Below are 16,460 nucleotides of genomic sequence, written 5' to 3'. Positions count from 1 at the left end.
GTCACAGTAAATACAAGCACAGTAATCTATGCTTGTATATACTATATCTATACTATACTATATATACTATATACTATAGTATACTATATATATAGTATATACTATACTATAACTATCACATATGCTTGAAAGATGTGTTCTTTCACAACAAAGACATGAAGGCGAGACCTAAGGAATTATCCTGCCTTTCTATTGAATCTTTGTGCCTTTGTGTTCGTGATCACCTCAGTCTTACAGACCTGAATGTACAGTAGCTGCCTCTTGTCTTTTCACATCCATTGGCTCTGGTCTTTGCTCCAGAAATGTCACCAGCTGTGGTTTAGAGACAGCAAGACCTGTTTGGAGGAAAAGAGAACAAGGTTAAGTGTTCTTTACTGGCAACTGACATGTCTCTTACAATACAGTGCTTATAAGGAAAGAGATGTTGCAATAAATGACTGCAGACAATTACTTCCTTAAATGGTTTCTGACGGGATCAATAAACATGTGAAGGAATTTGCAGTGTCCAGATTCTGAGTTTACGTTAAAGGGAAAATCATTACAACTGAATTGTGAAAGGCTTTCACAAGTGTGGTTCATGCCTCATACCAGTGCATTTCCAACAGTCCCACTAGACTACAGGATGCTATGCTTCCAACACAGACAGGTTAAAAAGAGAGAGAAGAACAAGGAAATCTTTTTTAGCTATGGAACAACTTCCCTAATTTTTCTGAAGATGAATGGTATCAAACTCACTGGTCAAAAGAACATCTTCCATTAGACATTGTACATGTTGATGGTGAGATACGAATTCTCTATGGATTTAATGCTCACCCAGGAACACAAGGTTGCTGTAATTTTCCAGCATCACATCCCTGTACAGACTCCACTGAGCAGGCTTCAGCCACTCCCACTCTTCTGGAGAGAAATCAATGGCCACATCCCAGAATGAGAGCATATCCTGAAATAAAGACCAGTAAATGATACCACGTTTTTAATTAAAACCATGAATGATCATATATAAATACCAAGATGCATTTGGGCTCATTTGTTCTCCTGTGCACCTGTCTCTAGCTGTGGTCATGTTAGAAAAGAAGTGTAACTGAGAAAATGCCTCCATCAGACTGTCCTGTAGGGAAGCCTATGGCATTTTCTTAATGAGATGGTACACACCATTACGGGTGGTGCCCATCCTGGGCAGGTGGTTCACCCACATTACACCACACAGACACACACACACACACACACACACACACACAGACACACACATACAGACACACACACACATACACACACACAGGAACACGGACACACACACAAACACACACTCCTACTGGAGAACGTCCTCGTGAGGGAGAAGGTACTTGTCAATACAAAACAGGTAGACGCACGAATGTGAAATCAAATGAAAATAGGCTCTGATGAAGTGGCTCTGGCTTTCTGGATTTGTTCAGAGTTCAGCAGTGACAAAAAGCACAGTGACAAGGGACAGGAGATTGGCGAGGCAAGGAGTAAAGCAATAAAAGAAGAACTTACTTACAAAATGTAAGTATGTGAACACGTGAAAAAAATGCGAACTTGGGACAGATATGACCCTGCTCTTTGGTCATTTTTCCTTCCTACCTTTTACCTGACAGATATTGATTGACGCGTTCATGATGTTCCTAAATCACGTTTTGTACATATGACACCTGAGTATCAATGTGCAGGAGCTAAGAAATGTATTTTCTTCTTTCAAATGTTTTTAATTTAAGAATTTATGGAGGTGTGGGAGGAAGATGGAGCGGGAGAGGGATAAAGTCTGGACTGTAAAAAAAGATTAAAGAATAATTTAAAATATAAAAAATGATTTTTTTGTGTTTCACGTCTTATTGAGAAAAACCCAGGATGACCGGTGAGAACCATCCTACATTATGTTTCCTTTTATGACTATATGAAAGATTTCAGCAACTTCAGTATGAATGAGGTATTTTGTGATAATTTCATGAGTCAACTTTGGATAGTCTCTCACGGTTCTGGTATGCCTATTTCTTCAAACACCGTGTTCCAGGTTTCTGAAATGTACACTGTATGATGCCTGCACACATCCAGGATCTGGGACAACAGTACTGTGAACATAGGTCTCCCTTACAGCACACTGTTCCCCAGCACCTAGTGTGATCCACTCTCAACTTCCTGATGTTGACAGCTGATGGGATTATAACCCTTTATACTTAATTATGAATGCAATCGTATGGTCTTTCTGCTGAAAGAATTTCCAGTTTTATCACAACTGAGAAGCTTGGTTTGTTTTCCTGAGAAATTGTGTAATTTAAGTATAATTACATCACACCCCCCACCCCTTTCAAACTCCTCTCATTTCCCCAGTACTCCATCTCAAATATATGGCATCTTCCTTAATTACATATATGCATAACTATATAAATATGAACTGCTAATTCTGTTCATGTTTGCCTGTACCTAGGTTTTGAGGGCTGACCCCTTTGCACCAGATGAACAGTGAGTGGCTTCATCCTTAGCGTAGACATTCCCCATCTCTCAGCAGCTTTTAAGTACATTCCAGCGAAGAATGAGGTCTATAGGAATGAGGTCCTAGGAGATTCCCACCTACAGGGTATCAGGTATATTACTGCTGTCATTCATTGTTCAGGCAGTCCTGTTTTAGGGTTCTCCCTTCTCTCTTCGAAGACTGAAAATCACCCTCCAGTACTATGACAATTTGTCCTTAGGTAAGAAGTGTTTTAGGTGAGACTCAAAGTACTGTGTCTGAAGTGCATGGTGTTTTCAGCACTAGTAAAAAGGAGGAACCATGCTCCCAAGGCTTCTGATGCAGTGGAAGCATACTCTGTAAGAATAGAATAGCTGCACTAAAAGTGTCTTTTAACATAGGACAGAGTTAAGCAGCAAAGGGAAGGCCAATACATCTTCAAATCTACATCTTCAAGCATACCAGAGTAATTTGGGAATAAATACCTTTTAATTCCACCAGAGAAAAGCAACCAAATGGTGTTGAAACACCTTTGTAGCTAACATAGGACATTCCTACCTTTACCAGTGTGTGAAGAAAAAAAAAAAAACCCTGAAGATTCCTCTCCCTCTTTTTTAAAATATGAGACCCCCAAAAGCAGGGGAAATTTATCACCATGAAGAGTGGCAAGAGCCCAGAGTAGAGTGAAAATAGGAAACAGTGCTCTCTAAGATAGCTAGCCCAGGTTCCCAATGGAAAACTAACTTGCACTGCCAGGACCACTCCATACTAGTGCCGAGTGCAAAGGGATACTGTTCTATAAGGGAAAGTATCTGCTGTCAGGGTGCCAATCTTCTGTGAGATGTTGTGGGTAGTGGGTGGTAGGCCTTTCACCAGGATATCATAAGAAGGGATTTTAGCTAATACAATTGGTGGCAAAAATTCAAAGAAATAATACACTTGCAAAATTCACTTTCTATGAGGAATAAATGCAAATATGTCTGAACTGAGGCAGGAACACTGTCACCCTACATATGCTTAACAAGGGCACCTTAACAAGGGCTACATATGCTCACAAGAATTGGGAAGTAATAGCTATGCTCCACTTGAATGTAGTTGGCCCCAAAGGCAAGCTACAGCAATAGAATGGACAGAGGAGATGGATTAAGAACTCTTAACATCTCCTGTTAATGTACCCCAAGGTTACCTTTTCAGAGAGTAAGACAACAGCCAAGGCTAGCAGTACAATGGTGGGAAGTCAACATGAGATGCAAAAAGAGGGCAGAATTGCTGACCAGGAACCAAACAATAGCGACCCTCCTTTCAAAACCAGCCTATCTACTCTTTACATAGCATAGAGTTTAGAATATACACCACCCATCAAGAAGCAGCAAATCCTAAGTCTTTGTCCCAGCTCTATATCCAGCATGAAATAATCATTAATTTTTGCTTTAAGCCACATTATGAAATATTATGACTTAGAGAATAGAATGAGAAAAGGAAGATCATATAATTTGGATATTACATTCAAAATAAATGTCACATGCTTTGGTCTATATATTAGAAATCTAGATGGAGGTTTGAATTTTCTATAGTCTATATACTGTTTTGAGTTTTCTTAAAGCACCAGGTAAGGGAGTGCATCCGATAAAGAATGGGGACACTCATGCTGATCAATCTGATTTATTTTTAAATTGTTCCTGGGATCAAGAGAGCAATGTAATCCAGATGTTATAGAATTGGCAGGGACAAAAGACATACTTTTCAACTGAAAATTGATATGGTCCCCACATTTGACAGTGACTATGGAGGACACTATGACAAATACTTTTAAAACATAAAATGACAATGTGATAAGAATCGGCACTCCTCAGTTTGAATCTTTGCATAGGTGTTTGGCTCCTGTTCCAATCCTCTGTAATTTCTCTTCATGGCCTGTGACATAATCATATACATCAACAGGATCTGAATGTCATCACCCAGCACAGCTCCCCTCAGAGTTTTCCAGGTATGCCATGTCCAACACAGCAAGGTTCATGCATGAGTTGTAGACATGTAACTCCTTCCCTCATCCTAACATTAGGATTCAATGAAGGAGGCCTTGCCTTCAATATCTGCATGGGAGGCAGAGCAGGCAGATGTCTCAGTTCGAGGACAACCTAGTCTACAAATAGTTCTAGGACAGTCACTTGCTATACAGAAAAAACGGTCTTGGGGTGTGGGGTAAAGAAAACAGTGAAAGCAGCCTGGGAGGTTGGAGAGGAAATGACATACCCAGGGGAACTGGACTCAAACTTGTGTAAGTGGAAAGGATCCCACATTTGCAGTTTGCTTCACTGGATGGAGATGGCAGTACCATGTAAGGGACAGTGGGGAAAGTGGTTTTGTTCCTGTTAAACGTAAGCAGCATCTGTAAGCAGCTGCACTTCTGGGACAGGGACACAACAAGGTATTCCAGAGGAAGAGGAAGAAAAAGACAAAGGGATGGGAAACACAGTAGCCTGCTGCAGTCAAGAAATGCACAAAGTAAATGAAGAAATGATGGAGTCTCAGCTTAGATATGGAAGAAGGAAACTGGAAGAAATCAGGGAAAACCAGAAGAAAGTATCATCAAGTCATGGCAGGATCTTACACAAACAGTACTATCCAAAAAGAGTGGAAATTTGCTGCAAATAAGAGAATATTCAAGCAGGGGAAAGAGCAGAATTCTTCCTCACACAGAAAATGTAAAAAATTAATCATCAAAATGTAACATCTTTAACAACAGTATGCTATCGAAAACACTTTAAACTATATGTGGGATGTGTCAGCAGAAGAGAAGGACATGTAGTTTGTAGGACGCCATTGATTTGGCACACTGAAAGACATTAAATGAAGCATAGAAAATATTTCTCAAACCTGCCCGGATCTGAAGGGACCCGAACAAAAGCTCCCTCCCAAATCCCGTGGGAGGGAGAGCTAAACCTTAAGAGGGGCAGACACGCCTGGGAAGCCAGAAGAGACTACGCTCTGCCCACATTTCTGACTCCAGAGGAAAAAACCTAACGCCATCCACAGGGGCCCAGGGAAAAGGCAGCACAGGCTCTCCTGGTTGCCGCCCTCACCAAGAGCTCAAAAGCAGCCCGCCAAGAGCACCTTCATCCGAGGACCACAGGTAAAACCAACTTTTCTGCTGCAAGCGACCTGCCTGGTGGAGTCAGGTCACAGGCCCACAGGAACAGCTGAAGACCTGTAGACAGGAAAGACTACACGCCAGAAAGCAGAACACTCTGTTCCCATAACTGGCTGAAAGAAAACAGGAAAAGAGGTCTACATCACTCCTGACATACAGGCCTATAGGACAGTCTAGCCACTGTCAGAAATAGCAGAACAAGGTAACACTGATGGCGAGAGGCAAGCGCAGGAACCCAAACAACAGAAACCAAGACTACATGGCATCATCGGAGCACAATTCTCCCACCAAAGCAAACACAGAATATCCAAACACACCAGAAAAGCAAAATCTACATTTAAAATCATATTTGATCATGATGATGGAGGACTTCAAGAAAGACATGAAGAACTCCCTTAGAGAAACGCAGGAAAACATAAACAAGTAGAAGCCTGAAAGAATTCCAGGAAAACACAATCAAACAGTTGAAGGAATTAAAAATGGAAATAGAAGCAATCAAGAAAGAACACATGGAAACAACCCTGGATATATAAAACCAAAGGAAGAGACAAGGAGTGCGGATACAAGCATCACGAACAGAATACAAGAGATAGAAGAGAGAATCTCAGGAGCAGAAGATTCCATAGAAATCATCGACACAACTGTCAAACATAATGTAAAACAGAAAAAGCTACTGTTCCAAAACATACAAGAAATCCAGGACTCAATGAGAAGATCAAACCTAAGGATAATAGGTATAGAAGAGAGTGAAGACTCACAGCTCAAAGGACCAGTAAATATCTTAAACAAAATCATAGAAGAAAACAACCCTAACCTAAAGAAAGAGATGCCCATAAACATACAAGAAGCCTACAGAAATCCAAATACACTGGACCAGAAAAGAAATTCTTCCCTCAACACAATAGTCAAAACACCAAATGCACAAAACAAAGAAAGACTATTAAAAGCAGTAAGGGAAAAAGGTCAAGTAACATATAAGGCGGGGTTGGGGATTTAGCTCAGTGGTAGAGCACTTGCCTAGGAAGCACAAGGCCCTGGGTTCGGTCCCCAGCTCCGAAAAAAAGAACCAAAAAAAAAAAAAAAAAAAAAAAAATATAAGGCAGACCTATCAGAATCACACCACACTCCTCACCAGAAACGATGAAAGCCAGAAGATTCTGGACAGATGTCGTACAGACCCTAAGAGAACACAAATGCCAGCCCAGATTAGTGTATCCAGCAAAACTCGCAATTGACATAGATGGAAAAACCAAGATATCCCATGACAAAACCAAATTTACACAATATCTTTCTACAACTCTAGCCCTACAAAGAACAATAAATGGTAAAGCCCAACACAAGGAGGCAAGCTACACCCTAGAAAAAGCAAGGAACTAATTGTCTTGGCAACAAAACAAAGAGAAGAAAAGCACAAAAATATAATTTCACATCCAAATACAAATAGAACAGGAAGCAACAATTACTATTCCTTAATGTCTCTCAACATCAATGGTCTCAACTCCCCAATAAAAAGACATAGATTAAAAAACTGGATACGCAATGAGGACCCTGCATTCTGCTGCCTACAGTTAACACACCTCAGAGACAAAGACAGACACTACCTCAGAGTGAAAGGCTGGAAAACAACTTTCCAAGCAAATGGTCTGAAGAAGCAAGCTGGACTAGCCATTCTAATATCGAACAAAATAGATTTTCAACCAAAAGTCATCAAAAAAGATAAGAAAGGACACTTCATATTCATCAAAGGAAAAATTCACCAAGATGAACTCTCAATCCTAAATATCTATGCCCCAAATACAAGGGCACCTACATACGTAAAAGAAACCTTACTAAAGTTCAAAGCACACATTGGACCTCACACAATGATAGTAGGAGATTTCAACACCCCACTCTCATCAATGGACAGATCATGGAAACAGAAATTGAACAGAGACATGAACAGACTAAGAGAAATCATGAATGAAATGGACTTAACAGATATTTATAGAACATTCTATCCTAAAACAAAAGGATATACCTTCTTCTCACAACTTCATGGTACGTTCTCCAAAATTGACCATATACGTGGTCATAAAACAGGCCTCAAGAGATACAGAAAGATAGGAATGATCCCATGCATCCTATCAGACCACCACGGGTAAAGCTGGTCTTCAATAACAATAAGGGAAGAACGCCCACATATACATGGAAGTTGAACAATGCTCTCCTCAACGATAACATGGTCAAGGAAGAAATAAAGAAAGAAATTAAAGACTTCTTAGAATTTAATGAAAATGAAGGTACAACTTACCCAAACTTATGGGACACAATGAAAGCTGTGCTAAGAGGAAAACTCATAGCTCTGAGTGCCTGCAGAAAGAAACAGGAGAGAGCATATGTCAGCAGCTTGACAGCACACCTAAAAGCTCTAGAACAAAAAGAGGCAAATACAACCAGGAGGAGTAGAAGGCAGGAAATAATCAAACTCAGAGCTGAAATCAACCAAGTAGAAACAAAAAGGACCATACAAAGAATCAACAGAACCAGAAGCTAGTTCTTTGAGAAAATCAACAGGATAGATAAACCCTTAGCCAGACTAATGAGAGGACACAGAGAGTGTGTCCAAATAAATAAAATCAGAAATGAAAAGGGAGACATAACAACAGAATCAGAGGAAATTCAAAAACTCATCAGCTCCTACTACAAAAGACTATATTCAACAAAACTTGAAAATGTGCAGGAAATGGACAATTTCCTAGACAGATACCAGGAACCGAAGTTAAATCAGGAACAGACAAGCCATTTAAACAACACCATAACTCCTAAAGAAATAGAAGCAGTCATTAATGGTCTCCCAACCAAAATGAGCCCAGGTCCAGACGGGTTTAGTGCAGAATTCTATCAGACCTTCATAGAAGACCTCATACCAATACTATCCAAACTATTCCACAAAATTGAAACAGATGGAGCACTACCGAATTCCTTCTATGAAGCCACAATTACTCTTATACCTAAACCACACAAAAACCCAACAGAGAAAGAGAACTTCAGACCAATTTCCCTTATGAATATCGACGCAAAGATACTCAATAAAATTCTGGCAAACCAAATCAAAATAACCCTGAGGTTTCACCTCACACCAGTGAGAATGGCTAAGATCAAAAACGCAGGTGACAACAAATGCTGGCGAGGATGTCGAGAAAGAGGAACACTCCTCCACTGTTGTGGGATTGCAGACTGGTAAAACCATTCTGGAAATCAGTCTGGAGGTTCCTCAGAAAATTGGACATTGAACTACCTGAGGATCCAGCTATGACTCTATGGGGCATATACCCACAAGATGCCCCAACATATAAAAAAGACACCTGCTCCACTATGTTCATAGTAGCCTTATTTATAATAGCCAGAAGCTGGAAAGAACCCAGATGCCCTTCAACAGAAGAATGAATACAGAAAATGTGGTACATCTATACAATGGAATATTACTCAGCTATCAAAAACAATGACTTTATGAAATTCGTAGGCAAATGGTTGGAACTGGAAAATATCATCGTGAGTGAGGTAACCCAATCACAGAAAAACACACATGGTATGCACTCATTGATAAGTGGCTATTAGCCCAAATGCTCGAATTACCCTAGATGCACAGAACGCATGAAACTCAAGAAGGATGTGGCCCATACATATACAGCCACCAAACTAGATGAGATGGATGAAGCAAAGAAGTGCAGGCCAACAGGAACCGGATGTAGATCTCTCCTGAGAGACACAGGCAGAATACAGCAAATACATAAGCGAATGCCAGCAGCAAACCACTGAACTGAGAACAGGACCCCCGTTGAAGGAATCAGAGAAAGGACTGGAAGAACTTGAAGGGGTTCGAGACCCCATATGAACAACAATGCCAACCAACCAGAGCTTCCAGGGACTAAGCCACTACCCAAAGACTATAACATGGACTGACCCTGGGCTCCAACCTCATAGGTAGCAATGAATAGACTAGTAAGAGTACCAGTGGAAGGGGAAGCTCTTCGTCCTGCCAAGACTGACCCCCCCACCCCCCCGTGAACGTGACTGTTGTGGGGAGGGCGGTAATGGTGGGAGGATGGGGAGGGGAACACCCATAGAGAAGGGGAGCGGGAGGGGTTAGGGGATGTTGGCCCGGAAACCGGGAAGGGGAATAACAATCGAAATGTAAATAAGAAATACTCAAGTTAATAAAGATGGAAAAATAAATAAGTAAATAAAATTTCAAAAAAATGAAAAAAGAAAAAAAAAAAGAAACTGAGGAATCTGACAGCATCTATGTGACAATAGGGCAGCTGGTGGAGCATGCTTCCCAGCAAAGCTGCTCAAAGAGTTCCCAACACTACCTCATGTGCAAGTAGTCATCTCACCATCATTAGCTTGCAATCCTTCCCCGTGCCCGATTATCTACTCCCGCGCTACCAAACTCCTCTGGTGTTCTAAAAGTCCAAGGCGTACTCCGACTGCTCGCGGTGTCCTAAAGAAACCATACCCCAGGGAACAACCCAACCGCCCTGTTCCCAGTCCAGAACTGCAACCTCACGTGACCCAGCCAGTTCAGCAGAACAAAAACTGGCAGCTTCTTCCGCCTTCCAACCCAGCCCAGGTCTGCTCTCAGCGAAAGGTCTACCTGCCTCCCTCCCCCCGCCCAGCGCCCGCTGCTAGCACAAAGCCCCAGGCTGTGCTATTTCCTGGACCAACCTTCATGACAGAGGCTACACAATGAACAGCCACACAGGACCCTCGCAAAACTTTGAGGAAGACACACTTGTAAAAAAACGAAACTTAAATTGGGATCGCGTGGATGGATCCTCGCGATATCACAGTCGCTTGGACTACATATCCCAGAAGTCTGTGCGAAGGTATTCCTGAACCTGAGTATCCGTTTTACCTGGTTCTTAGATTTGTATTCTTATTTCTGCTGTCATTACTATGTTACTTAACCTACTTTAAAGCTCTTGACTCTACTATAGACTGTGTTAATACTCAGTATTGCAAATAAATCAATAATACTCGTTCCTGTGTTCTAACACTCTGCATGAGATATACATGTATCAGGTTCCACCTCTCGAAAGACAGTTTTTGTGTGAATATTGGGATCCATATACTGTGGTTAAGTTGGTCAGAACACAAAGACTGTATAGATCATGTAACAATATTAGAACTTTCAAACGTTAATATATGTAGGAAGTTGAGTTTTAGTGTGAGCTCTACAAAAATTTTAACGGTCTCCAACTGTTTGTTCACAAACACAGATATAATATACCACTGGGAATGTTTTGTTGTTGTTGTTACCTCCCCTGCTACGATTACACATGGAGGGACACAGCTTCTGAGATCACACTGGTATGTGTACTTGTCACTGGTCTATTATCCATTGATAGAATTCTCTCTACAGAGGTCTTGATAGATCTGTCTTGTTCAATTCCCTTTCGCTTTGCTTCTCTGATCTGCAAGTGTTCCTATGTGACAGTATTTTGAAAGTCAAACCATTTGCCTTGAACTTACTTAAGTTCTTCAAAATCAGGACAGAGAAATGACAATTTTTTAAAAATAAAATCAAATAAGTATATTGTGATTTTACAATCAAATACCTTAAAGTACACCATAAAATACATCTCTGGATCACCATGGAAGCCTCAGAGAGTTTCACTTTCATCTTTTTCTAAAAAGGACAATTCATTTCTCAACATGACTATAGGCTTTAATAGTCCTAAAACAGTCAAAGCCCAAAGTCTCTTGATGTCGTAATTCAATCAATTGCCTATCTCAAAGTGATTACAAGATTACTACTTCAACATGTCATGGACCAGTGGAAACCCACCTATTCCACAAGGGAGGAATAGTCACCCGAAAAGGAAGGATATGATCAAGTTAGGTAGAAATGTGCTATGAAAACCCAACTCCTACAAGATCACATGCATTGGGTCTGTGGTTGCTAAAAGCATCATTTGAATGTCAAAGAACAATGTCAAACTAATCTTAATCTTCGTGGTCTGAAGTACAAATAGTCCAAGTCTAAATTTTCCGATGGTTCTAGCATGTGTCTATGGTGAGGTTACAAGTCCACTTAGCTGTCACCTGTGTGTTTCATGAAGTGGGATCCCACAAAGATGTTGAAAGGGACAATATGCATCCTGCTAATTGCATGGTGAAGCATTTCTCTTAACACTGCTGCAAAGCTCCATGTTGAACTACATGTTGCAACTCAGAGCCTCCACAACTAGTACAATGTGAACAGTGCTGTTCAGTTCTGCTTCCATCTTGGGACCGTGTCAAGCCCCAAAACAGTTCCCTTTGTCTCTGTGTGCTGACTCTGGAGAACTTTCCTAGAAGTGTAGTTCTGAGCATGAAGCTCCCACAATGGCTTTGAAATGAAACCAAAATTTCAAATGAAATTGCACTTCCATAAAACAGGGACTCCATGGATGTGCGCTTGCCTCAGATCACATTAATATTGACTCAGGACAAAATACCAGGTTTGCCCATATTGGAGTTAATATCTATAACAAGTATAGCAGATTTCACACTGTCTATAACTCTAATGTCACTGAGGTCTTAGAATGAGAATGGCATCCTACAGTCTCATACAACTGATACTTGGGCCCCAGTTGTTGGGAGATATTTGGGAAGGATTGGGAGGTGTGTCCTTGTCACAAGACAAATGTCACGGGAATAGCCTTTGAGGTTAAACCATAGCATGTGATTCCCATTATCTGTATGTGCCTCAAATGTGGATCAAGGTGTAAGCTGTCTACACCTGCTCAGGGCCATGCCTACCTACTTGCTGCTAGACTTGCTGCAAAGGAATGACTTTTCAGATCTTCAACCACAAGCAGGAAATCAAACTGCTTTAGTTGTCTCACCACAACTAATAAGAAACTGTTCTGTGATTTTCCAATGGAGAAGAGAACTATCAGCTCACCTCAGATCAGTCTCTAATACCAGACACAGCAAAGTCTCTATCTTCATGAATCACTGAGTTTACTGGGTTGCTGACTGGTGTTTGGTTGAGGGATTAGAACAGGAACACAGCTCAGGAAGGTTGCAGGCCTGCAGACCACTCTAAGTCTTGTAGGATGCTGCCTACAAGGCCATCCTCTTCTACATATGCAGCTGGAGCCATGGGTCTGTCCACGTGTACTCTTTGGATGGTGGTTTAGTCCCTGGGAGCTTTAGGTTGTTGATATTGTTCTTATGGAGTTCCAAACCCCTTCAGTTCCTTCAATCCTTTCAATGAACTTTGATGGATTTCCGTATATTGAACGATCCCTGCACCCCTGGGAGATGAGTACTTGATCATGATGGATGATCATTTTTATTGTGTTCTTGGATTTGGTTCCTGAGAATTTTGAGTATTTTTGCATCAATATTCATAAGGGAAATTTGTCTGAAGTTTTCTTTCTTTGTTGCGTCTTTATGGTTTAGGTATAAGTGTAATTGTGGCTTCATAGAAGGTATTGGGTAGTGTTTCTTCTGTCTCTATTTTGTGGAATAGTTTGGACAGTATTGCTATTAGGTCTTCTATGAAGGTTTGATAGAATTCTACACTAAACCCATTTGGTCCTGGGTTTTTTTTTTTTTTTTTTTTTTTTTTTTGCGGGAGACTTTTAATGACTGCTTCTATTTCTGTAGGAGTTATGAAACTGTTTGGATGGCTTATTTGATCCTGATTTAACTTTGGTACCTGGCATCTGTCTAGAAAAATATCCATTTCCTCCAGATTTTCCAGTTTTGTTGACAATAGGCTTTTGTGGGATCTGATGATTTTTTTTTAATTTTCTTGGTTTCTGTTATTATATCTCTCTCTTCATTTCTGATTTTGCTAATTTAGATACTCTGTGCCCTCTAGTTAGTCTGGCTACAGGTTTATCTATCTTGCTGATTTTCTAAAAAAACAAGCTCCTGGTTTTGTTGATTCTTTGTATAGCTCTTTTGTTTGTTCTTGGTTGTTTTCAGCCCTGAGTTTGATTACCTGCAGTCTACTCCTCTTGGGTACATTTGCTTCTTTTTGTTCTAGAGCTTTTAGGTGTACTGTCAAGCTGCTAGTTTATGCTCTGTCCAGTTTCTTTCTGGAGGCACTCAGAGCTATATGACATTTCCTCTTAGCACAGCTTTCATTGTGTCCCATAAGTTTGGGTATGTTGTGCCTTCATTATCATTAAATTCTAAAAAGTCTTCATTTCTTTATTTCTTCCTTGACTAGGTTATCATTGAGTAGAGTTCTATTCAACTTCCATGTGTATGTGGGCTTTTGTGGTTTTTGTTGGGGGAGAATTTAATAAACGTATAATGTGTTTTATTAAAATATTCACATTCCTTCACCTCAAATTAATTTTTTACCCTTTATAACAATTTATGCTCCAATGTCTTTCAACTTTCTTAATTTCTTTATTCCACTCAGTGCTCCCTCTTTGTGTAGGGGTGGAGGCCAATCAACAGGAGACTGGGATCCCCTCAGATTAAATGTCTCCTGCAAGAGGCATAGCTCCTCCACTTGGGGTGAGACATTATGAGGCCCTTAGGCAACATGCTTGTTGCATGGCTGGTTTTAGCTTGTACACATGCTGTGCAAGTAGTGTTAGACACAGTGTGAACATGATTGAAATAGCCCTGACATTTCTAGCAAATATGCTTTCACTGTAGACATCACTGTATCTGGCTATGATCTTCTTTCTATCTCTGCTCCCTCAGAGATCCCTGAGTTTTGGCATCAGCAGTATGATATAGGTAATGCATCTAGATCAGTGCCCTCCACAAATTGTTCTCCACACTTGGACCAATTGTGAGTCTCCGGATTATTCTCCACCTACCACACAATTGAATTTTCTGGTGTGTGGTAGAAGGTGCCTGAATCTGTGGGTACAAAGATAAGAGCTTGGGTTCATCTAGTTCCCAGTCATGCATAAGAATAACAGGAGTAGGTTCTCCCTAGGGCATTTCACCTAGACCCAAACAGGCTTATCATCTGATTACCATCACCAGTTCTTTTTTTTTTTTTTTCCCCTTTTCTTTTTTTTTTCCGGAGCTGGGGACAGAACCCAGGGCCTTGCACTTGCTAGGCAAGCGCTCTACCACTGAGCTAAATCCCCAACCCCCACCATCACCAGTTCTTAGTTACTGTTCGTGGAATGAGCTTTAAATTCAACCAGAAAATAATTGGTCACTCCCATAACTTTGTTGTGACTATTGTTCCATGAACACATTAATTTGCCCAGCCATTTATTCTACTCCCTGGGTTCACGGCTGGGTAAGATGGTTTATCACATTATTACCATGGTAGCATAGCTAGATTGTGCCTCCACTATGAAAGCTAGCCAGTAGACAGGAAGCTTCTAAGTTAGTACCACTTGATGGTATGAATGAACTGCCACTGTTCATAAAATGAGAAATCTTTACTTCAAAAACTGGTAAATGAAATAACCCATGTGAGGAAGTTACAAATCTTCCTTATTATTAAGCCATTTAAGAATGTAGGTGAGCAAGACTGTGCTTCCACCCAAAAAGGCTCTTACTAGGGAAGGAAGTGAGGGTAGAATTTTAAAAGTCAAAAGGCTGCACTCACATCACAAGAGATAACACCCATGGGTTCTGTTATGTTTGCTTAGTTTTTGTTGTTGTTTAGTATTTTCACTGTACCCTTCCACATCTGGGAAGTGGGACCCTTACACCTAAAAAACACAACATAATGGCCAATTTTCAAGAGAGATCCTTTCTATACATATAGATCTGTTGTGGTTTGCCCTGAAGTTATCTGTATTTTGATGCTAATTCCACTGCTCCGAGGCCTGTCATCGGAGGAGAAGGAAGGATGGGTGGGAGATAAGTTCGAAGGAAGAGGAGGAGACTAGAACAGAGACTGGAGGAGAGAGGAGAGAAGCCGTGGCAGGACAAGATGGCAGGTAATGTTAAGATTCTGCTCTGTGTATTTACAGGTTGTTATTAATGTTCTCAAGGAATGGATGGTACCGGGCTTTATATGTTTAAGTGGGCAATTATATCTTACCAATTGGATCTAAGATTATTGTGTTGTGTGTTCTTTTATGTGAGGGTTTCAGTGTAGAAAAGTGTGTGGCTGGGATGTGTTTCTGCCAAGATATCTAGGAGATATCTTGGGGCACCACAGTGCGGACCTAGCGGGTAAAAGACAACTATACTTTTTTATTGTTATACTTTTACAACAACATAGATCCTCTTTCAGCAGATAATAAGGATTCCTTTTTCAGTAAATGGGAGATTCGATTTACTTCCCTGAAGAGGCACCTGAGGGTATGAGATACTGTGTGAGGATAACCTGACCTGGCCTAAGTCATGTCATTCTCCAGTTCTTTTACTTCTTTTCAAATCCTTAAATTTTATGAAGGGGCAGGGACTGGACCCTTGGTCTCATTTTTCCTGAAGAAACCTGGCATTTGAAAAAAAAATTAGCAACCAGTTAACTAACTCATCAGGGCCCAATTTTGAGGCAAGGTGTAGCAGGGAGACAAGAGTACCAGACTTTCAGACTTTTCATATTACAAACATGGCATTTTAGGGTATGTAGCTAGCATGCAATTTTCTCTGATAGGGTCTGTTTCCCATCCAAAAGGAGTAATAGGTACTATGGAGCCTGGGGATGTCCTGCCATCTGAGCATCTTGTAAACTTAACATCTTAGCTCTAGCACTCTATTTCTCAGACCAAGATTTTTTAAAAATATAATTACAGTTGATTTTAAAATTTATGTTTTATTAAATATACTAAGTTTATTTTAAACTTGTATTGAAGTATGTGTTTCAGGATGTCCTTCAATAGCACATATAGACGACTATAGATTGAGAGATAAAAATTAGTCTCT

The 16,460-nt window shown here is 40.6% G+C and overlaps 1 protein-coding gene across 9 annotated transcripts in view; it reads right to left on the bottom strand.

Annotated features, from left to right (window-relative positions):
- Nucleotides 1-10,405, bottom strand: part of Rsl1 (regulator of sex limited protein 1) — a 28,620-nt gene extending 18,215 nt beyond the window's left edge. Inside the window, exons 1-4 of one of the 9 annotated variants that reach the window (XM_087634058.1) lie at nucleotides 10,326-10,386; nucleotides 7,909-7,967; nucleotides 814-940; nucleotides 240-335 (exon numbers count right to left, since the gene is read on the bottom strand). In XM_087634058.1, the coding sequence (XP_087490184.1) occupies nucleotides 240-335; nucleotides 814-937 (220 nt within the window). In that variant the 5' untranslated portion in view covers nucleotides 938-940; nucleotides 7,909-7,967; nucleotides 10,326-10,386. 9 annotated transcript variants of the gene reach the window in all.
- Nucleotides 10,406-16,460: the final 6,055 nt, after the last annotated feature.

The sequence above is a fragment of the Rattus norvegicus genome, chromosome 2 (assembly GCF_021556685.1).
Source record: "Rattus norvegicus strain SHRSP/BbbUtx chromosome 2, alternate assembly SHRSP_T2T, whole genome shotgun sequence".
Lineage (NCBI taxonomy): Eukaryota > Metazoa > Chordata > Mammalia > Rodentia > Muridae > Rattus > Rattus norvegicus.
Note: the sequence above shows the minus strand (reverse complement) of the source record. Positions and strands in the feature narration are given on the sequence as shown.